Genomic DNA, 23,560 nt, shown 5'->3' on the forward strand with positions numbered 1-23,560 from the left:
TTCTTTATTAAAACAAAAGGAAAATAATTAATTACATCTAGCATTTAATAAAAATAAATCAAAACCGTAAAATAAAATGGAACGTGGGTTGTAATGACTTTAGCACGTGTACCAGCACCTCCGACGTCCTCTTCTTTTCTTCTATTCGTCTTTTCCACCTATCCCTCTCTTCATTTTTTCGCGTCTCTCGCCTCGCTATTTCCTCTCACTCTCCGCCTCCTCTTTTTTATCTCTCTCGCTGCCGTTGCTTCTAAGATCCCTAAAGACTCCCCGTCGTTTGATCCTTCCGCGTAATCTCCACACCTGATTCCGTCGATTCCAATCAAATCTCGAGGTACTTACAGTTAACATCTTAAATTTGGATTTTGTTTTTTCGAATCGGAATTCTTGTGATTCACGGCCTGTCTGGTTGCTGAGAAACTGAAGGAAAGCATGAAGAATCAGAGGGTTTTTTTTGCTTCTTAATTAGTTGGGCTGAGAAGTTCTTGCTTCAGATAGTTAAATAGTTGAGCTTTATCGGTTTTGGCTTTGTTTTCAGTTTTTTGGATTTTTTAAGCAGTCAAACGGGGTAGAATTTTGATTTCTTTTATCATGTCCCATGTTTTTTTAGTGTGTTTAGCAAAGCTGCTTAAAACTTGTAGTAAATTTTTGTTTTTTATTGGTTTGCTTGATTGGCAATCAAGGAAGACTGATAAGCCTTTTTTGGCTTAAACTGCTAAAGCCCTTTCTCTGTTTCATTCTTAGCTTTATAGATCTCAGTTCGAATATTTGATTTTTGTTATGTTTTCCTCCGTTTATGTGATTAACTTTTGTTTTTTTGTTTTTTTTTAATTGAGATTCTGGATAGATAATCAGTGAGTGTGCTCCATTTGAATTATGGCAAGAACCAATGTGTCTGGTTTCGTTTTGTGAAAGATGTTTGGATTCTTTTAATGGATTATATTTGAACTGATATGATGTTTCCGTAATAATTGATGTTTCTTTCTCTTCTTATTCTCAAGAATAATTATTAAGGTTTGACCTGCTGTCAACCTTGCAGCTTTTTTATACTTGTTCATTGTTGATTATCTTATCGAATTCTGCTCTTTTTTTCCTCGTAGATCTGCTGGTGGCACCTGGTTGTTGCGTTTGGTCTCTGCTTTTCTTCTGGGGTGTTCAGAGAGGTTTGCTTAAATTTTTGAAGTGTACTGTCCCATTTGGTTAGCATTTCAGAAAAAAAATATGTTCTGTTTGAGATCAAATTCATTGCTTTTACTGAGTAATTTTTATTTATTGACTGAATAATTTATAATAGTTACAGCACTAGAATTGTCTTCTTATGTTATTTTTCTCATCATAAGAGTCCCTGATATATTCCTAGCCTGATGGATGTAAAGACTCTTTATTGAATTTGGGAGTATTTGCATTCATGGGCTCTGATGTTGATTCTTATTACCTTCTTAGTGCTGTATTTCACGATGTCTGCAAAAGTACCTCCGAAGCAACTTGTTTTGCTTTAGTTTCTTTCTTTTTTCTTTTCACTTTTGTTTTGTTTTAGTGGGAGTTAATTGTTGCAAGCTTCAATAGATACAAACATTTACTTAATCTCATGAGATGATGTTGAATCTGGTTGCATTTACTTTTTGGTAATGCTTTCATGTATTTTTTCTAACCATAGGACTTGTGAAACAGGAAGGTTGACTAGCATACTGTTATGAAGGAATCTAGTGTGCCCGGATTCATCCTCTTCTGTTCCAACTAATCAGCCTACTTCTGGGTTAAACTACTTAATAAGAAAATGGACCGTTGTGATACATCTGGATTCGTTAGTGGGGGTGGGATGTACCCTTTCAGAGACATCTAACCCTAGTTCTGTAGCTAATTTTTTCGTCATCTAACCAAGTTTTGTAGTTTATTTTTCTTGACCCCAGAAGTCAGGTGAACTGTTCATTAAGATTGATCTTAGGTTTGGAAATCACTTTATGTTTAGCCATTGCTTCATGGACAACAGACTCCGGAACCTTGGTTTTGCTGCTGATTGCCCTTCAAATGCATCCAAGAATTTGGGCAGTTCAATGCCCGTTGGAGTTGGAGTAGCTGGCACCAAATTCAGTGCAGATACTGTCTTGCGCCTTGATTCCCTAGGATCTTCGGTTCCCTATGGGTCTCCCTCTAAGGGTATTAAGCGGAAGCGGAATTTGATTGATGGATCCATGGGCCTAAATGTTGGTTCTTCACTATCCCTTGGGCTTCGCCGCTCTTCAAGTTCTTCAGACAGTAAGGGGAGTTCAGCAACTGCTTGCACAGCAATGTCTTCTGCCAAAGAAACTGATGAAGAGTCCTCAATGGATCTTGAATTGGACTTCTCTCTCCATCTTGGCAACGAGAAGATGTCGAGCCCGAAGAAGCCTGCTGGTTCAAATCTCAAAGGAATGGAATTGCAGCCCAGGGTTGACTTGGAGCTGAGTCTCTCCACTGGTCCTTCTGAATCCGATATTACTAGCATCCATCCACACTCTAGTTCACTTGAATTTGGCATGGATATGCCGCTGGCAATGGGTGGAGCATCAAATGTGGATGAACGATTGACATCAGATAGTTGGAAATCAGGGATTGCATTGCTTCCATTGCAGATTTCCCAGAACAAAGAGGCTAGCTTCTTCAACCAGATTCCAAGAACTAGGGATCCTACTTCCAGTTTTCCAGACCACTCATCTAGTGTGATAACACCAAAGAGTTCAGTCACCTGCACTTCTGGGATAACACAGCAGCAACAGCCATATCAACGCAGCGCTAGCTCAAAGTTATGTCAGGTTGAAGGATGTGGAAAGGGTGCCAGAGGCGCTTCCGGCCGTTGTATTTCACATGGTGGAGGCCGAAGGTGTCAGAAAGCAGGCTGTCACAAGGGAGCTGAGGGCCGAACAGTGTACTGCAAGGCCCATGGGGGTGGACGCCGCTGTGAATTCCTTGGTTGCACAAAAAGTGCAGAAGGTCGCACAGATTTCTGTATTGCCCATGGTGGCGGGCGGAGATGCAGTCGTGAGGGTTGTGCTCGAGCTGCCAGAGGAAAATCTGGTTTGTGCATCCGACATGGTGGGGGTAAGAGATGCCAGAAAGAAAATTGCACAAAGAGTGCAGAAGGTCTATCTGGTCTCTGCATTTCTCATGGAGGTGGTCGGCGATGCCAATTCTCAGGATGCACAAAAGGGGCACAAGGGAGCACCATGTTATGTAAGGCACATGGTGGGGGGAAACGCTGCACTGCTCCAGGATGCACCAAGGGTGCTGAAGGGAGCACTCCTTTTTGTAAAGGCCACGGAGGAGGAAAAAGGTGTGCCTTCCAACGTGGTGGGGTTTGTAGTAAGAGTGTACATGGAGGGACCAACTTCTGCGTCGCACATGGGGGTGGAAAGAGGTGTGCTGTACCTGAGTGCACAAAGAGTGCAAGAGGACGTACAGATTTTTGTGTCCGTCATGGCGGTGGAAAAAGGTGCAAGGTTGAAGGATGTGGTAAAAGTGCTCAAGGCAGCACCGATTTCTGCAAGGCACATGGTGGAGGGAAGAGATGCTCTTGGGGTCATCCTGGGTCAGAATATGGTAACCTACCTTCTGGTCCTTGTACCTCATTTGCAAGGGGTAAGACAGGTCTCTGTGCACTTCACAGCGGTTTGGTGCAGGACAAGAGGGTTCATGGTGGTGTCACCTTGGGACCTATGGTCCAGGACCCTAAAATTAGTCAGTCTGAGAAGACGAAAGAAGTTGTCACTGTCGAGGACATGACTGTCGATATTGTGAAGATGGGTACTAGTGCCAGGGATTCATTGGGCAGAACTACTTCTGATTTGAAACATTTTGGAGTCTCAAATGCTCATCTCTCTGCCAGTGAAGCAGGTCTCTCATCAATGCCAGTTTTTGTATCAGAAGGCAGGGTGCATGGAGGCAGTTTGATGGCAATGCTTGCTGGTGGTTCTGGTGTTGGCTCATGCAGCAACCAAATTGTAGCTGGAGATCCACCAGAGCCAAGAAAATCATATATTACAACTCAGAACTGGATGTAAGACTTCTTTCACCTGTGTTTGATTTGTTCTTAGCTAGTGAAAGACTTTCTAGCTGTTTGGGTCCTTCGGATTTATTTGGTCTAGTCTGTTGGTGTTTAGACCTTGTTCTCATTCATTTGTCAAGATGGAGAGGACATGCAAGATCCTTGACACCTTTGTGTGGGAAAACCAAGTAGGTTAGTCAGCATCAAGTCAGGTCTGGTGTTCTTTTCTTGTAAATATTTCTCTCTCTTCAGCAGGTTATGGTGTACTCAGGTTGTAGCCTGTAAGGTCGGTCAGTTTGTCGAACATTCTGGTTATAATAAATCCTTTAAGCAGTATCATGTTAGTTAAGGTTTTGAATTTTATTTCTGGTTAGAACTGCTTTACTGTTGAGCCTGTTTTTCAGAGTGCATACCTTGCTGTGATTCAAGAGCTGTTTGTGGATGCCCAACAAGCTGCGTTGTATACTTGCTGGATTTTATTGGGATGTTACCTGGATGCCAAATCCTTTAAGGATTTGCACTATTCAGGAAATGGTTTACTTCGGAGTTTGAGTGCAGTACTGATGACAATGACTTGTATTCCGGAAATGATACCCAGTAAGAGAAGGCCCCAACAAATACCGATTTAGACAATAGGCTTTGATATCTTCGAGAACCATGTTCTAAAATCTTTCAGCAGTTGATTCCTGCAGCCAGATTGATCAATCCAGGACCCTAATTTTGGGAGTCAAAAGGGTCCATGGACCTCTCAACGACCTAGCCCGCCCATAGGACTTGCAATGTCTTGCTTGTTTTTCAATGACGGTCTAGCTCTGATTGATGGGATGCTTCCAAGCTTGTTGGACCTACTTAACTGTAACAACCAACACCTGATCAAGGGAGACTTCAGCCTTTAACCCTCCCTGTAGGAGCACTAATTTGCTTCTCGTGGTGAGAATGTGAGGAGACTAATTTCATGATGCTAACTCGTGGGCTGAGTGAGGCTATGATTTCCGAATTGAATTCGTAAAGTAATTGGACGACTAGATGAAAAGGTAAAACAAATTAAAAATGTAACTGCCGAGAAAAAGTACTTTGAATATATATATATAGGCCAAGTCCAAGCGGCTGGACTTCCAACCACTAGGGCTAATACCCACGTGGCTGAAGTTTTTTTCCAACTAGCTGAGCTATCCCCTGTGGCTGGAAATTTTCTAGACAAAGTTCAACCTAAACCCGATCTTGTCCTAGTCTAACTAATCTATCGAACATGCTATTCTATGCATTTTTATGGGTTCTCAGGAGCCAACTTTTCATAAACACAATCCACACATAGTTTTTTCTTCACTTTTTTTTCTATACTTTTTAATGCAAATCTAGTACATATTTCTAGCCAATAATCACACATCATCGCAAATATTTTTCACTAATAATATGCATGATAAATCAACCAAGAGTTGTTATGTCCAGCTAAATCAATTTTTTCATCAACGACACAGTATTTTCTACACAAAGAAATTTCAATGCATGGTATATAAATACACCCTGATATAACACAACCATATAATAATTTCTAGTAAGAAAAGCCAAAAAAATACCTAGCTAAAGGCCATGAAAGTCAGGCAACGTCTTAGAATGCCATGCCAAAAACGCATTCCCTCACCTCATCTAATTTTTTTCTCTATAAATATGTACTGACTTAAGCATTAAATAATTATTTGTTTTTTAGGGGATTTATTTTTACAAGAATCGCCTATTAGCCTAGTTTCTCTAGCTAAGAAAATTCTTTTGTGTGAAGTTTTTTTCACAACCTCATCAATGGTGTCATTTGTGGAAAACAAGAAGAAAAAAGCTAGTTCATTCTCTTTCACTCTTCATCAAAAAGATTATTCATGGCTGATGAAACCCCGAGACAATGGAGAGTAATTGATTTCTCTAACATAAGGACTTCAGTTCCATTAGTTCTCCAACAACTCTTTTAACAAGTATAAGTGCAAGTGCTCAACAATGTTATTTTAGTCATACAGGAACAACTTCACACTCTTCCATTTCATCAACAAGAAAATCAATATATAACTCCATTACATACACCAAGTGCACGGAGATAACTTTAGTTACATGAAGAAACAGGGCAAAACAACATGCTAGGTAGGCACAATACTCAAACTCTTTGAATGAGTCAGCACTCCTCAACAGATCCTAGCCACAAGTGTGGATATCCCTATCAATCTTTTTCTTCTGAGTCTAATCTCGTTCACATGCTCTTCATCATGAAAAAAAAAACCCAAAAACAATGTCCATAAGAATGCACTAGCTCCTAAACATCTTTCCTAAAGTATAGAAGAATCTCCACTTTAGTGTTACACACTCACCTTGGGATTGTATCGCTATAAAGGTCAACCTATATAGCTATTATACCTTATAAATCCTAGGAAGCACATACAAAATATCAAAAGTATTATGGAGGTGGTGATAACAAAGAATGATGTCATGTGTAAGATTTTTTTTATAACTTTTCATGGATTTGCTAAGGTGTGATATCATAGACTTGATACCAGCTCCATCCTAGGTCTTCGTGATTTCTACATAAAGCTCATTTCTCGTTTCAGCACCAGTATTCCAGTTGAAAAAAATATAACTAAAATCTTTGCTATTATATAATGAAAGAGTCAAAGTACTAGGGCATATCTTTAACGAGAAAATTCTAAGCAAAAAAAATATGCTTGAACCTATTATCACCAAATCTCTTATCAGTGGACTTTATAACTACTCATTATGGAAACGCCTATACTCTTTCCATGACAAAACACTTCTTAAAATGAACCAAGTGATGGAAAACCATGTTCGAGTAGAGGAAGCTAGTGTGACTAGGAAGGGTTACTATCGTTTCCAAATAGCAAAATCTCTATAATATCACTAGTCTTCTACCAAGGGAAACATGCATGATCGCTTGATATTTCTTGGACTTCTGACCACACCTCTCACCACCACACGAGCTGATGTGTTGATCACCATAAAGGGAAAAGATTTAATGCAACACCCACCTCCAATGAAAGGTGGTTCAAACACAAGGAACCCCAATAAATTTTGTTTCTTTCACCATGATCATAAGCATAATACTAAAGAGTGTCAAGCACTTAAAAAAAAAAGATAGAAAGATTGATATTTAGATTTAGATCATACCTTTAATAATTTATGAAGAAAGAGATACAACCTAAACAAATAGGAAAAAAGTCCTCATGATGCACTGTCTGAGATAATATAAATTTTAAAAATTATATCTCCATTGTCTTTTTTTTCAAATAAAAAATAGTAGTGCTTTTCATGCATCCAACAAAATATCTCCATGAAATCTCCATGAAAAAGTATTTATGTCTCCAAGTTCTCTAAGTCTCCATGATCATTTTATCTTAAAAAAAAAAGATTAGGGATCCTTATTAAGGTTTCAATGACCACTTGTCTCCAAAAAAAAAATCTAGATCCTTCTTGACTACTCATGAACATTCTCCTCTAAAAATGTATTTTTATACACCTTCATAATCCAACTCACTTTTTATTATTAGACTATTTTTCTTGTAAAAATAAACAAACAAAAAAATTCTTCTCTTTCTTGCCAAAACTTAGCAAAGAATTACATGAAGAAACTTCATACAAGAAGAATTAATAAAAGTCAAAGGTACTCTCATGCATACCTAGCTATGATAATATTATCATGCAATCATAGCCTAAAAAGGTAATATATATACAATAAGTATTTTTCTCCTTTTAAAGTAATATATATTTAAAATACTTGAAGGCAAATGATGATGCAAGAAAAATAAAAAAAAATATTTCTAGTCGTTTGGGCTAGCCCAAATGGCTAGACTTCCATTTACTTGGATTAATGCCCACGTAGATGGAATCTTTCTAGCCAGTTAGGCATAACCTAAATGACTGTAAATTTTATAGTTAAAGTACAACTCAAACTTAATATCGCCTCAATCTAACTAATTTACCAAACACTCTCTCCTATGTATTTTTATGGGTTCCATGAATCGTCCACACAAACTTTTCATGTATTCTATACAAACATGATTTTTTCTACGCGTTGTTTTACGCATTGTTTTGTACTTTTTATATAGACCAAGTACCTATTTTTTAGACAATAATCACATATCATCACCAACATTTTTTATTAATAGCCTGCATTGCACAACAATGCACAGCACAACAACCAAGAGCCGTCATTACCAATCAAACCAATTTCCTTACTAATAATACAATATCTTCTACACGAAGAAATTCCAAGACATGATGTATAAATACACTCATGCAAGCAAAGCAAGAAAAAAGGCCAGAAGATCACCGTAATACAACCACATAGTAATTTCTCGCCAAAAAAAAAAAAACCAACCAAAAAGCTAGGCAAACCGCTAGGAAACCATGCCAAATATGCACTCCCTCACGTCACCTCATTTTTTCTCTTGCTATATATTTTTCCTTGCTTGTCAACCTAGTTTCGCTAGCTAAGAAAATTATTTTTTTATGTGAAGTTTTTTTCACGATCTCATCGACATCAACCCAAAACCCCTCTTTCGTTTTCTGTTGTAAAACCACAAGTAATGCTGCTATTCATGCTTTAGATTCTTATAAGCTGAAACAAGAAATGAAAAAACTTAAGAACTTTTTTCTTATTGTTATTTCAGGTGATTACAAGTTACAACATCTATTAGAGCCTATAAGATTTTTCACCCTCTAATTTATAATTTTCTTTTTGGTAGTATAACTTGCACATTAGGAATGTATCGAAATCTGTATATTTTCCAGCTATACACCCTCATGATTGAATTTGGCCATCTTTGAAAGCACATCAACTGCTTCAACCAAGTGATCGAGCCTGGCAACAAACTCAATGAGTAAGGAAGTAAAATTGGCAAGTGACAATGCTGCGGTGCTCTCCAATGCTTTCATTCTTGGCAGAAAGTCCATACCGAGACCTCCTTCTTCTTCAAAAGCATCCACTTCCCTTGATGGCCATGAATGGAGTCTTCTTGACTGTTTCCTCATCATCTCATGGTAGGACTCTGTCTGTTGTGGAGGAGTCCCTGAAGGCACGTTTTGGTTTATTTGACTCAAGTTATTTTCTGCACTGCTACTGTCAAACTCGGTTAATGGATTCGAGAGGTCGTACTGGGTGGTTGAAAATGTGACGGGGAGCTTGGTAAGTGATTTGGAAGAGTTGTCAGGAGGATCAAAATTAGATGCGAGGAGATAAGAGTGCATGTCTATGGCTCGTTGCAGGCGCTCCGTTGAGCTATGAACCTTCTTTAGTAGTGAGGTTTTTGGGCTTCGCTTCATGTTACTAATGTCTTTTCCCAAGCTCCTAACGAGCTCTGCAGCATGTGTTGCTGCTTCCTGAATCTCTGAGTAGAATGTGAACCGGAGGTTGTGAGGTGCCTACAGATAGAAAATAACATCAAAATTAATAATGTTTGCTATATACAATCAGAAAGTAGCTATATTTTATTAAGTTTTCACTCTATCAGATTTATGTTGACTCCTGTTTCTGAAACCATCTACGGGTTCTAAGATTATATCTAGTTGGTCAGTTGGCTTAGCGAAAGAAAGGTGGAGAAAAGAACTTCTGCGGGTTGAAGCTTACCAAGTATGAAGTTTCCCATTGAATCTGAAAATCCGAGTTATCTTGCAACCTGGCTTTGCCATGGATCAGCCTTATAACCAGTGGACTACCAAATTTATTTATTTTTTGTACGCATGTATAGATGAATACATAGTTTCTATTGTAACCACATTGTTGTATTAAAAATTGTTCTTTAGCTGTGCCTTTTCACTTGTATTATTAGTATTTTGGTTACAGATTTCCCAATTCTGAGATATTTTGGGAGCTCCCACCTATGCATGATGTTTCTTAAATAGTATTCCTATAAATGTGGATCGATCCAGTATATAATACGAAGACATAGGTCATGCTTACTGTGGATTGAACTACCATTAATTAATCAAGTCACGGGAATCTTTGTATACTTGTTATTATGGGAACAATTCAATTGATATGAGACAAAGAACAAAGAATAAATGGAGATTTATCATTTGTGTGTTATCTCTCAGCGAGTCAATATTCTTATGCCATCCCCTTAATGGAAGCCAATCGAAAGAACAAATACTTCGTATAATTTTGGTTCGAGTCCGATTTGCCTTTCCAAGTGTTCTTTTGTCTTAGAGAAATCTAGCTAAGGTAGGCTTTGTTGGTTGCAGGCATATTTGTACACAGTTAGCATCTGATTCTGCTAAAGAAGAATATGAATATCCCGTCTGATAATTTATGCACACCTTAACAAGCAACATTGAAGTTGCACACTGGATGCACACGCATAGATAAAATCAGAGAAAAGTGAAAGGAAAATACCTGAATCTCAGAGTGTAAAACACCATGAAGTGCCATGACCTCATAAGCACAATATCGTAGAACTGCCCCAACTTTAACATACTCTGACCATGGATAGAAGAAGTGTCGAAACTTGCCATGCGGTGGCTCCCATTTCGCCGAGTTGGCCTTTCAAACGAAGCCAGCAAAAACAATGATCATTGTTAATATTTGCAATTCAAAATAAGCTAGCCTTGACAGCAAAAATGTTAACACATATTTACCAAGGATTCAAGTTTTGCAGAGGAATTTAGGGTACTTTTGCATCTCCTGTAATTTGGCTCATCTGGAAATTCATCCATCACAGTCTTGGAGAACTCTGGATGATCTAGCCCTTCGTCTTCTAAATATTTCTTCACGCATTCTAGAATTCCGAAAAAGAGTACTGGCATTAGTTCCTATCTATTATTTGTTCCTCTTAATATATAAACTAATGTGTTGGTGGTAATTTGATAATATATCCATACGCTAAAAATGAAACCTGACCGATTGTATTACCTTCGAGAGAGTCGGCTACCGAGTTAAAGCTGTTGACAAGTTCCTTGTGCAACTGCTCCCCGGCCCATATAGGAAAAACAAACACATTCACTAGGACTGCTACGAACCCTCCAATGGCAATAGAGTACAGTCGGTCCATTGCTGTTGTTATTGGATTCCCCATCCGATAACCAGATACTATGATCAAGCAGTAGGTAAAGAGTATGACCCTGAACCCATATTCATATGGCACGAGTGATGGCCATAATTTCATGAATGATGTAATAGACCCTGCAAATAATATTGCATATGAAAGTTATTTAGCATATACTAATTTAATCTCATTCTGTTGTTCCTAGCATTTCAAAAATTTAGAAGCTATACCAATCAGAAAGATGCTAATGCCAATTATAATAGGCTCGGCAACCCGGCCCGACTGTATAGCTAACTGAGCAACCGCAATAGCCAATACTCCTGCAAGCAAGCTTCCAAGAGCTCGGTTGAATCCTCGATTAAAAGTTGCACCTTGAGAAAACAACAGCCATAAAGCTTGCAGCTGTTAAGGTAACTTTCTTTTTAATTTTTGCAACTCATTTTTTTAATCTTTTCGGTATAGCACGCAAACAATGGCTTTTCATTTACATATGAGCATGCAAAAAAACAAAAACCCATAAACATGTGTCTGCAGATAATTGTAATCATATACTTACCAACTGTGTATTCGAACATGATAGCCACAGTGAGAATGGACCAGATGATATTGGTGCCGAATATATCATAAGGTGCTCGGAATAGTATAAGCAAGGACACTAGAAGAACAGCTAGGCCAACTTTTAAAGCGAATTTAACTCTGTTGCTATCTTCTTTGACAAATTCCCATACACTCCAAATCCATGCCTTACAGGAGGAAAATGCTCCAATGCTGCCTTCTTTGCTGGTACCAGGCAGCTTGGATTTGGTAGCCTCTGGTGGAATGTTGATCTCGAAGCTGCCCTTTTTGCCATTCATTCTCCAATCAATTATAAACTCTTCCAAGTCTTTCGGCCTGGTTTGCTTTGAATTTTCCGTATTGTTAACTTGAGTTCCTGTTATATTTTCCAAGAAAAAGACTTGAAACTAAGTGAAAAGTTTGAAGCAAAGTAGGGTTCGGATGAGAATGACGAGCTCATAAGAATTGCAGGACTTGATGTTGCTAGATGTGGGATGTTCATGAGAAGGAGAGAGCAATTTAAAGAGTCGGGGGATGCAAGCTAAGTCGGGGTGCAACTAGGGAAGAAAGTATGTCTAGTCATGATATGATATATAAAGAAAAAGAATAATACAGCAATAATAGAAGAGAAGATGAAAACTTAGGATAAAGATGCTTAACCTCAATAATGCTGCATGGATGAGGAATTAGAATCTAAAAACTGCATGGTCATGCAATTTCAGTCGCCACACACATTTTCTCTTTCATAATATCTCACCGTGGGAGATTTTGACGTGGTGATGGTGACAGAGTAGATCGGTAATGGTGACGGCAACAGTGACTGTAATATAGAAAAAGACCAGCCAAAGATTTATTATGTTATACAGAGTATAAAACTGTGTCTTCACGTATTTGGCATCCAAATATATACACATTTTGCATCATGCCATATTATTATTATTATTATTTATTTATTTTGTTATCTGGTTTGTTTTTTCATTAATATTAATTTACTTTTTTCAGCATATGTGGAAAATTTTCGAACTTTCTACTGATAGGAACATGTGCACTTCTTGTGAATCGCTCTTCACGGTTATCAATCCAGTCCATCAGCCAAAACTAGTAGGATTGTTAAAACCTGAACCACTCAGATCAGTATTTGTATAAATGATACACAAAAGATTAGCATATGGCTCTGCCACAAACGGAAATCAGCAAATCATCAAGAAGGTTAAGAAAAAATAGTAGAAAAATAAAAAGGGCACCGGAATTTGTTAGGTGACAATTTCTGGTCATTTGGTTACTGCAATTCTCATCAATTTGTTAAAGGCTCCTTGAAGTTACCATAAAAGCAACTCGATAGAGAGGTTAGAGCAAGCTGCTGGAACTCCTTATGTGGAGATGCCTTTTTACTTTCTTCATGTGGGAATATTCCCTTGACAAAGACAGCTAGGCTCCAATATTTGTTTTCAATGTACAAGTTGTTCAATTTCAGTTCCTCTTTCTCAGCATTCTTCTGTAAACATGTTATCTTCTTCCGTTGCTCTAAAAATAATTCCTAAGGTATAAGTTTATTACGCCAGGAATTTAGTGGTTTATGCTATTCTTCTTCTTCTATCACTATCCTTATTGAAGTATTAAAGGTATTAATTTTGGAAATGAAAGACGAATAGATTCTTTGAATTTTCATTGCTCTGGATTGTTGATGGCTTGCCAAGCGATATTCACCCTACATCGCAGTGAGGAACAAATGAATGGGTAACAAAAACCTCTGCACTTTTTTCTACTTTTCCCCTCTTGACATCCTTATAAATTCTTAGCTTAGCTGAAAACAATTCTAACCATCGATACCAGGCTTTGCTATTCTTTAGGAACAATTTGCCCAAGACTTTAACTATGAGAGCATAATTTCAGGCTGAGGAATATATTCCAGGGATAAAGTTAAGAAAATTGATTTGTTTTCTGGTCTTGAGAAAATCAATGAGAAGAATACTGTGAAGATTACAAGTTCTGAGAACCTTTTGACCAAGAGTAATGCAACTGATCAAGAAAATGTTTTTAACTCAATGATTATCTAGCTAGCAGAATCCGCCCTCACTCGGTTGTTTGAGTCCTGAATAATATATACTAGCAATTCATGTTCCATCTGATAAGCCTTCTCCAGAAACTCTTGTGGGATGCGCAAATGCATTTCATTAGCACACAGTGGATGATGCATAGCATACAAGATAGGTAAAAATGTTTGAAGAATAATCTCGATTCTGCCACCATAAGGATTTATTGGCTTCTATTGTCTCTTAACCGATTGAGATTGCATATGGTGACAAGAATCTATACATGCAACAGATGATAATAGAGGTCCGATTAGTATTTCTCGATTTTCTTCCTCTAGCTTCTCGAGCAATGTTAAGGCCCTGCACGATTTTCAGAATGTTTGCTCTTATATGGGGTTAATAGTTGATAGAACCTACAGCTTTAAATGGCTAGCTACTGGTGACTTTATATCCTTTCAGCAAAAACAACTCTAGCTAATATCTTGCTGTTTCCTACTCATTGAAAATCTGAGTTCACTAATGTAAATCCTTCTCTCACTCTCTCCATCTCCCCGTGTACATTCTCCATTTCGGAGAACATGGATGTTCTACATGGAAATCTTGTCAGGATCGGCCTATAAAACACTCTGTCTGCCACAAGAATTTGTTCCGTTGTTACAATCTCCTGCATGCATCTTAACCTCTCAATTGATCACCATCACCTACATTGAGTATATCTATAGTCATCTGTCTCATTCAATTCTCTTTGTATCTTCATCTCTCACTTCATTTCCTAGATACATACACAGCAAACACAGATGCCTTGTATCTTTCAATTCATGTGATTATGTGAGGCTCCAATTTTTTAACAACTAAACCATCGAAAAGAAATTCGCATTGTCATCACACTCAGTCGGAGTTCCATGAGTAATCTCTAGTGCTTCGTATCTTTAGTTTGATGTGTTCATTTGAGGTTGAAAATTATGATCATTGCAATACAATATTGACAAGAAGTGTATCATGGTTAAGGAATTTAAAAAGAGAATTGAACAAACATTATTCTGCAGGAATAAAAACCAAGATTGCTTTCATATTATCTGCCAATGCTGGATAGTAATACCGCTACTAAAATAATAACATCCCATTGAAATTCACTGCTATACCCTTTATACCTTCTGCTGTTAAAGTGGCATATATTTGTTTTATTTCTCTCATGGCTTCTTTACTTTTAACTTTTTGACCTTTAAGCATTGAAACAGAAATATTTGATAGGAATCCGAAAACTTTCTGGTACTAACATGTGTGTGTGGTCATGTTGTGCAAGAACCTAACTCTCAACTATACATACATACATACATACATACATACATATATATGTATGTATGTATGTATGTATGTATGTATGTATGTATGTATGTATGTATGTATATAGCCATACCCAACAAATTATATATGGAATTGGATGCCTAAGTGATTGAAAGCTAACTAGCAAGAAACCAATACTATTCCATGATCCCGAAAAATTACAAGGACCTGTGGAGATGCAAATGGACCACCTCCTTGAATTCTCTTCACCACAATCATAAAGGATATTAGAACATGTGAATTTATTTCTGAGATTCTATAACATTTGTTTGATTTCAATTGGGCTATCAAGTGTCTAACATTAAGTTCAAACTCCTTAGCAAATGGGGAACCAGAAAAGGAAAGAATAGGTCCGGTTTTTAGCTGTTTTAGGACATCGACAAATCAGACTATGGACATGCCTTGTTTTATACACACACACTTGCCAATTAAATTGGTATTTTGAAATGTAGTAACCATGAAGGAATGAATGAGTTTCTAGGCAAGAATCAAATTATAAAGACAGTGAAAATTATAAACTAAACACTTGAATTTCTGAGGAACTACGGACTGTATATTCCAAAGTCATGCCTTGAATTATTGCTATCAGCTGTTTACCTACATGAGAAAAAGTATTAGAAAGAATAACACATTAAACCTCTTTATTAGCGAAAGGCGTTTGTAGTCCAACGGTTAGGATAATTGCCTTCCAAGCAATAGACCCGGGTTCGACTCCCGGCAAACGCAAGTTTTTCTTTTTATAGCTTATAGACTTTTAAATAAACTAGTTTTCACGTCTGTTATTCATCTATTTTCAGTATTACTATTACTAAATATTTCCACCCGCTATTTTTTTCCCCTCAATTTTCTTTTTTCAATTGCAATCTACGATAACAACCGGTCAAAAATTGTTAAATTGGGTCTTTCACTGTAGGTGAATAAAATTGGATCAGTTCAAATTTTTCCGTGGAGTAACTCTCCTTCGTGTTAGCGTGAATTGCTATGGTATATATATATATATATATAATTTTATTTTTTTCAGTTTTTTTGTTTGTTTTTATCTTTATCAATTATATTTTTTTAATATTAAACTGGTTAAAAAATTATTTTTGTAATTTTTAAAAAAAAAACATTATGAATTGCTACAGTATTTCCCCACATAGTTTTTTTATGATTTTTTTAATTTTTTATCGATTTTATTTTTTTAATATTGAGTTAGTTAAAAATTATAGTTGTAGTTTTTCTCACAAAATACTACAGATTGCTACAGTGTTTCCCCACATAGTTTTTTTTTTATGATTTTGTTCGAAATTATATTTGTCAATTTTATTTTTTTAATATGGAATTGGTTGAGAATTTAGCTTTGTAATTTAAAAAAAAACATTGTAGATTACTACAGTGTTCCCCCACACGGTTTGTTTTGTTGTTTTTATTTTTTATGATTTTTTTTCAAAATTATCTTTATTGATTTTAATTTTTAATATTGAATTAGTTGAGAATTATAATTACAAATAAAACTAAATTATATGAGATAAATACTATAGTTTTCTTCATAAAACAGTATAGATTGCTATAATAATTTTCTATATAATTTTTTTATTTTTTATAATTTTTTTAAAATTATATTTATTAATTATTTTTTTAATATTTATTTATAATTATAACACAATTAAACATATTTATTTCATAAACATGTGATAGCACGCGGATATACATCTAATAGTATGTGATAATGCGTCGGCTGATATTGTTTTTTGGAAAAACAATAAAGGTAGATGGATAAAACAAAGAAAAAAGTTACGAATGCTAGGCGAATGGGTCTAGACTAACATACCCACACGCCTAGACTATTTTAGATAGATAGCACTTTTGGTAGGCTCATCCACCTAGCATTTTTTTTTTATCTTTTTTAAATTTAAATTAATTTAAATAGATTAATTAAGAATATGTTTAGAATGTTTTGCCAACAGTTCTTTAATTTTAATTACAATACATTAAAATAAATAAATTAAAAATATTTTTAGAATATTATTTGATAAAATATCATTTGATTTTTGCTTGATTTCCAAATAATGTTATATTTTATTTTTACGTATATATTTTTTCCTGTATTAAAAAAAAATGAGCTCAATAATTAGACCAAGGGTTTCAACTTGAGAAGTATTTTTTATCATTATTTTTAATCATTCAAATTTCTTTGAGTATGTCTTATGATTGCTTTTAATTTTTATAAAATGAATCACTTAAAACAAAAAATTATATTGTTTATGCTAGAATTAAAAATATCAATAAGAAAAGGATGAATTATTCTAGTAAATTCGTTTGTTTAGATGAAATTAAAATTATTATACTTCTTATAAAAAATATTATTATTATATAATTAAATAAAAAATAAAATGTTCCTCCCAGCGCAAGATTAGATATTTTAATTGATATTTTTTTTAATTAAAAATAACAACTCATATGTATCAAATTTTAACTTCATAATTAAAAAAATATTTGTTACTATAAAACAAGTTAACAAGACTTATATATTTTTATATTTAAAAAATAATATGAGGATAACATATCACAAAACAATTATTTAGTCACACCTATATTTTTTCATGTTAAAATTGTTTTTTATCCAAGTATTATATTTGCATTGCATAATCCTGCCAATTAGAAAAAATTCTCTAATTAATTAAAATCAAGAATAGCTAATTTAGGTCATTAATTTAATGAAGTACATTAAATACTCATGTTTTGGGATTCACAATGTGAATCATATAATCGTTTCCAAATGTAAGCTTTCAACTGGATGCCCAGCTGAAACCACATACGATTTACCATACGCTTGTCACACAATAAAAACCCCAAGCAAGCCCATTTCAGTAATTCAATACCTCTCCCACACCCTCAACAAGACAAGATTCCTCTCAAATCGGCCCGTCTTAACTCCTCTTTCTTGCATTGACTATCATTTGACCAAAATACCCCTCCCCAAAATGGGAAACTGCAACAGCCTTGCCTCCTCTTCCTCCACCACCACCAACCACCGCAACCCTCCTCCTTCTAATGGTGGCATCAAAGTCCTTCCTCCAAATGCCTCTCCACCACCGCGATCTCAATTCCTCCACCACTCCTCGGCCGCAGTCGGCAGAGTCCTCGGGCGGCCGATGGAGGATGTAAGAAATACATACACATTTGGTCGCGAGGTAGGTCGCGGCCAGTTTGGAGTCACGTACTTAGTGACTCACAAGGAGACTAAACAGCACTTCGCTTGCAAGTCAATTGCTAAACGGAAGCTCATCAATCGTGATGATATTGAAGATGTTCTCCGTGAAGTACAGATCATGCATCACCTTACTGGTCACAGGTCTACAGCACAGTGTCGTTAATTAATGGATTAACTAAAAATGCAGATTTAAGCTTAATTAACTTTAATTGCAGATTTGAATGAGTTTTCTATTTGCCTTTTCGATTGATTGATTGGAGTTGAAAATGCAATGGTTAATTAGATTGACAAAATTTGAGCAATTTAGTTCCTTTTGTTAATTAAAAATGCAAATTTGAGCTATCTTAGGTGTCTTTGGTTGATGAAAAGAAATGCAAATTTTTGACCTTGTAGGTCTTTGGTTAGTTTTTTTAAAAAAAAAATTGCAAAAATTTGTGATCCTTCTTGTTGGTTAATTAATAATGCGAAATTTGAGCATTCAAGGGATTTGGTCATTGAAAATTCTCAAAATTTGAGATCCTTAGGTCATTTGTTTAATTAGTAATGTGAATTTGAGCTCATTAGTTCTTTTGGTTGATTAAAAATGTAAATTTGAACATCACCTGTTAGTTTCTGTTTTGATTGATTTGAACTCTTAAAGTCCTTGAGTTTCTTCAAGTAAGAATGCGATAGGATGGGAGGGGAGGGGATTTGCAAGGATGGGCATTTTGAAGTTTTTTGATTGATTAGAGATAGTAAGTGAAGATGGAAATTTAAGCTTTTTGGTTCTTTGATTAGTTAAAAATGCAATTTTTTGCTCCTTGGGTCTTTGGTTAATTAAAGCAAGTTTAAGTGATTTTTTATTCTTTTGGTTAATTAATTAAAAAAAGAAGAAGAAGAAGAAGAAGCAAATTCGAGCTCTTTAGTTCTTTTGGCTATTTAAAAACAAAAAATTGAGCTCTTTAGTTCTTTTGGTTAATTAAAAAATGCAACATTCATACTTTTAGTTATTTTGGTTAATTAGAACTCCAAATTTGATCCTTAGTTTGTTTGATTAATTAAAACACAAAATTTGAGTTTTTTTAACTTCAGTTAATCAAATATACAACTTTGAGCTGTTTAAATTTTATTGACTGGTTAAAAATGTGAACTTGAAATATTTTAGTTTCCTTGTATCAGGAATGTAGTGGAATTGAAGGGAGCTTACGAGGATCGGCATTCAGTGAATTTAATAATGGAGTTGTGTGAAGGAGGGGAGTTGTTTGATCGGATAATAACAAAAGGGCATTATTCAGAGAGAGCCGCAGCCAATTTGTGTAGGCAAATTGTAACTGTTGTGCATAATTGTCACACAATGGGAGTGATTCATAGGGATTTGAAGCCCGAGAATTTCCTTTTTTTGAGTACTCATGAGGATTCCCCTTTGAAGGCTACTGATTTTGGGCTCTCTGTGTTTTTTAAGCCAGGTGATAGTTTTATGGTTAATTGAAGGCAGTATAATTGTAATGCTTTGAAGTTATGGACTATTAAATATATTTACTTATTGCACTGTAAGATTCTATCTTATCACTTTGTAATTTAATTAACTGTTTTGTGTTACAAATGATAACGTATAGGGATAATTACAAAAATCCTCCTATAGTTTGATCTGAATTTCACATTCCCTCCATACTTTCATAAATTATACTTTCCATTCTGTAGTTTATATGTTCAATAATAGTTTACATCCTCAACAATGCATTTTATTTGAATTTTTTGTTTGATCTAGGATGTAAAGTGTAATTCATGAAAGTATAGAGGGAAAGTGAAATTTAGATCAAAATTTAGGAGGGTTTTTGTAATTATCTCTAAGGTATATTATTACTGATGGCTTACTGGTGATAACTTTTAACTCCACAGTCTGTGTGTGTTTGCAGGAGATGTGTTTAAAGACCTTGTTGGAAGTGCTTATTATGTAGCTCCTGAAGTATTGCGAAGAAATTATGGAGCTGAGGTTGACATTTGGAGTGCTGGGGTTATATTGTATATTCTTCTGAGTGGTGTTCCACCATTCTGGGGAGGTGCGGCTTTTGAACTTAATTGAGATTACATAATTTGGATACATTGTTTATGCTGATATCATTGTTTTTATATATGCTATATATTTGCAACATTTCTGAAGAAGATATTTGGCAGAACTTGAATTTTTTCTGGTTGTAAATTAAGTTTGTATTAATAAAGTTGTAGCTAAGAGTTCTACTCCATTTTTGGAGTGCATGATGACCAAACTAATTGATAATGTACAATACTTAGACGTGGTGAGTGGTTGTGCCTCTCACCTTTTTCTTTGTTTCATATGCAGAGACTGAACAGGCCATCTTTGATTCTATTCTCCGGGGACATATCGATTTCTCCTCTGATCCATGGCCTTCCATATCTAGTAGTGCCAAAGATCTTGTGAAACAGATGCTAAGAGCTGATCCAAAGGAACGAATTTCGGCAGTTGAAGTTCTAAGTAAGTCTTACACCTTAAGCAAGTTCTTTTTGGAGATAAAACTAAAAGTGGTTTGAAGGTTTTATTTATTAACTCCTAGAGTTCTGCATTTGATTTCTTCTTCCCTATGTTCTTTTATTCACTGTTTCATAGGCCCTCCTTGCAAAAGAAAAAAGAAAGAAAGAAAGAAAGTAAGAAAGAAAGGAGAAAGATCCAACTACACTCACACCCCAAAGTTTGTGCCATGGTTCATGATTTGGAGTTATGATTGCTCGAAGTTCCATGTGCTTGTTTTCATTTTTATTGGTCGGAACCTGGCATCTTTGCTTGTTGTTGCTTGATCCAAGTGACCAAGCCATCCCCCCTGTAAAAATAAGATTGGCTACTATTGAGAACTGCCAATATTATCTTCATTTTGCCTCCTTCCCACTCTTTGAATACATGGTGTCCATAGTTTTGCTTCAAGTTCTTTTGCCCATGTAAATGGTGGAGACTTGATTAGACTAAAAATGCCATGCAATGCAGATCATCCATGGATGCGAGAAGATGGTGCCTCTGATAAGCCTCTTGATATTGCTGTTTTAACTAGAATGAAACAATTCAGGGCAATGAACAAACTGAAAAAAATAGCACTGAAGGTGAGAAATTGTCTCTCTGTGGTTGAAATTTATATTGTCATATTTTTTAATGGATGATCATTCAAAATTGAAAAGTTCAAGCTGGGATGCTATGTTGTTTTTCTAAATGCAAAGAAACCCAAAGGATAAAGCAGAAAAGAAAATGTCTGTCATTCTTATTGTAGAGACAAACGTCTCTTCTTTCTTCAGGTAATTGCCGAAAACCTTTCCGAGGAAGAAATTATGGGTTTGAAGGAAATGTTCAAATCTATGGACACAGACAACAATGGAACAATCACTTTTGAAGAGTTGAAAGCTGGTCTTCCAAAACTGGGTACTAAGCTTTCTGAGTCCGAAGTGAGGCAGTTAATGGAAGCGGTACAATATATTCTTCTGTTCTTTATGTCTGCCTGAGCTTAATGATGCCTTCATGTTCTTTTTTATTCTATTCAAGCACACAGAGCAATTGAGTGTAATCCTGTAGGAGCATTTATCATTCTCAATCCTTATTTTGTTTAAGCAGTCGACTCTTCACAGGCAGGAGCTCTAGTTTCTGATCAGGATTAAAGAAGGAAGCCATTATGATTGAGAACTAATGTGGATATTCATCACATGGACTCTTATAAATTAGGAAAATAGAACCGTTTATTTCATCTTATAGCTTTAAAATGTAATTACAATGTTCAAGAATGAAGGAATAGCTCAAATCAACAGCAGAGAAATGCAACATTTTTCTAAGGCAGATCTTTATGGTTTCCTCAGATACATTAGATGCATGTTTGTTTCTCCTTTTGATGATCTGTTCTGTGGTTCAGATGAGATTGATGAGCTGCTTTTTCAGGCTGATGTTGATGGAAACGGAACAATTGATTACATTGAGTTTATAACAGCTACCATGCACATGAATAGAATGGAAAGAGAGGACCATCTATACAAGGCCTTTGAATATTTTGACAAGGACAAGAGCGGGTACTTACTTTTACTTCTCTATCACTTTGTACTTCTGTGAATATTTCCCCCCTGTACTTGTATATGAACATTGGTTTATCTTGTGTTTATATATAGGTACATCACAATGGAAGAGTTGGAGCAAGCCCTTATGAAATATAATATGGGTGATTCCAAAACAATAAAAGAGATCATTGCAGAAGTTGACACAGACCATGTGCGTTTCTTGCCTAATCTATGTTTTCTGCTGATTTTGCTTCTTTTGAGGTCAAGGAACAGAAAAATGTAGTTTCATTTACCAAAACTTGTCTGTGGAACTAATCTCCAGAAGTGATTTGCGTGCACAGTTGTTTCATGCCCTAGAGAATTTGGTTTCTAAAACTGTCATTTTACTTATTGAGGAACTGGGACCTCTTTTACCAAAATAGTCGCAAGAAGCTCCCGGGGGGGTCATTAGTTTCTTAAAAGAAGTTTCATCGCCCCTGATAATGTTAATTTGCTATGTTGACACTGGGAGAATACAACCATATTTCAAAATTGCCTCTTTGAAATCATGAATAATATTTTCTCAACTCCTTTTGCAGGATGGAAGGATTAACTACGAAGAGTTTGTAGCCATGATGAGAAAAGGCAATCCTGAGCTGGCCTCAAACAGACGGCGCAAATGAGCTTGGTGCATTTTGATTTCTCCTGGCATCAATTTGCGAATCAACTACTTATTAATTTACTTATGCTGTTGTATCATGACAAAGATAGATGTTTGACCTCAGTTTGGCCACCTTCTCACAACAAACACTCCTCTTTGGAATCTGTTGTTATCTGCCATCCGCTTTGCACAGAGAAATTGACAAGAGTGGCATCATATTTTGCGAGAAGTTTTTCATTTTTGTACTTGAGATTTATGAAATACTTATTTACTGGTTAGGGTGTGCATTGTACAAGTTGTTGATTCTGTCCTTGTGCACCTTCCTGTGCCCACATAATATTTACGACTTTTTTTTTTCCAGTCTTACTAGAACCGACACTGCCTGCTCATTCCAAATTGCACCATTAAACGACCTAGATAATGTAAATTTAAGGTTAATTTAAGTAAATAGTAGATGAATTTGTATAAAAATTAAGTTTAAGTAATAGACTGCTTTAATTTAATTATAGATCTAATTAAATATTTAATTAAGTTTAAAATTATTTTAGGTCAAAATTAAAAAAATTAATTAAGAATAAGGATTTAATTAGATTTTTAATGGGTCAAATAATTTTATTAAGAATTTAATTTGTGAAAATTAATTTTGAAAACCTAATTTGGGTTTAATTGAAGAGATTGAAATTTTAAAAAATCAAATTTAACTTTTTTAAAATG

The 23,560-nt window shown here is 35.6% G+C and overlaps 3 protein-coding genes and 1 non-coding gene across 4 annotated transcripts; 3 read left to right on the forward strand and 1 right to left on the reverse strand.

The window, feature by feature from the left end:
- The first annotated feature begins 129 nt into the window (after positions 1-129).
- LOC7472731 (uncharacterized) lies at positions 130-4,370 on the forward strand. The gene is made up of 3 exons (XM_024607496.2): positions 130-334; positions 1,101-1,163; positions 1,672-4,370. Exon 3 carries the CDS (start codon positions 1,962-1,964, stop codon positions 4,035-4,037), a length of 2,076 nt encoding a protein of 691 aa, XP_024463264.1. The 5' UTR covers positions 130-334; positions 1,101-1,163; positions 1,672-1,961; the 3' UTR covers positions 4,038-4,370.
- Positions 4,371-8,646: 4,276 nt separating this feature from the next.
- On the reverse strand, positions 8,647-12,163 carry LOC7472732 (aluminum-activated malate transporter 9). Its single transcript, XM_002299467.4, has 6 exons — positions 11,612-12,163; positions 11,286-11,426; positions 10,923-11,192; positions 10,649-10,788; positions 10,407-10,553; positions 8,647-9,436 (listed from the first exon to the last, which is right to left on the reverse strand). Exons 1-6 carry the CDS (start codon positions 11,907-11,909, stop codon positions 8,807-8,809), a joined length of 1,626 nt encoding a protein of 541 aa, XP_002299503.1. The 5' UTR covers positions 11,910-12,163; the 3' UTR covers positions 8,647-8,806.
- Positions 12,164-15,641: 3,478 nt separating this feature from the next.
- Positions 15,642-15,713, forward strand: TRNAG-UCC (transfer RNA glycine (anticodon UCC)). The gene has a single exon. It is a non-coding gene; the product is annotated as a tRNA-Gly (tRNA).
- A 2,139-nt stretch (positions 15,714-17,852) lies between these two features.
- Positions 17,853-23,206, forward strand: LOC7479284 (calcium-dependent protein kinase 1). The gene is made up of 9 exons (XM_002297964.3): positions 17,853-18,324; positions 19,342-19,628; positions 20,079-20,222; positions 20,504-20,656; positions 21,161-21,273; positions 21,463-21,630; positions 22,094-22,221; positions 22,318-22,417; positions 22,785-23,206. The coding sequence occupies exons 1-9, from the start codon at positions 17,954-17,956 to the stop codon at positions 22,866-22,868; spliced, it is 1,548 nt and encodes a 515-aa protein (XP_002298000.1). The 5' UTR covers positions 17,853-17,953; the 3' UTR covers positions 22,869-23,206.
- The last annotated feature ends 354 nt before the right edge of the window (positions 23,207-23,560 follow it).

This window comes from Populus trichocarpa, chromosome 1 (genome assembly GCF_000002775.5).
Source record: "Populus trichocarpa isolate Nisqually-1 chromosome 1, P.trichocarpa_v4.1, whole genome shotgun sequence".
In the NCBI taxonomy this organism is placed as follows: domain Eukaryota; kingdom Viridiplantae; phylum Streptophyta; class Magnoliopsida; order Malpighiales; family Salicaceae; genus Populus; species Populus trichocarpa.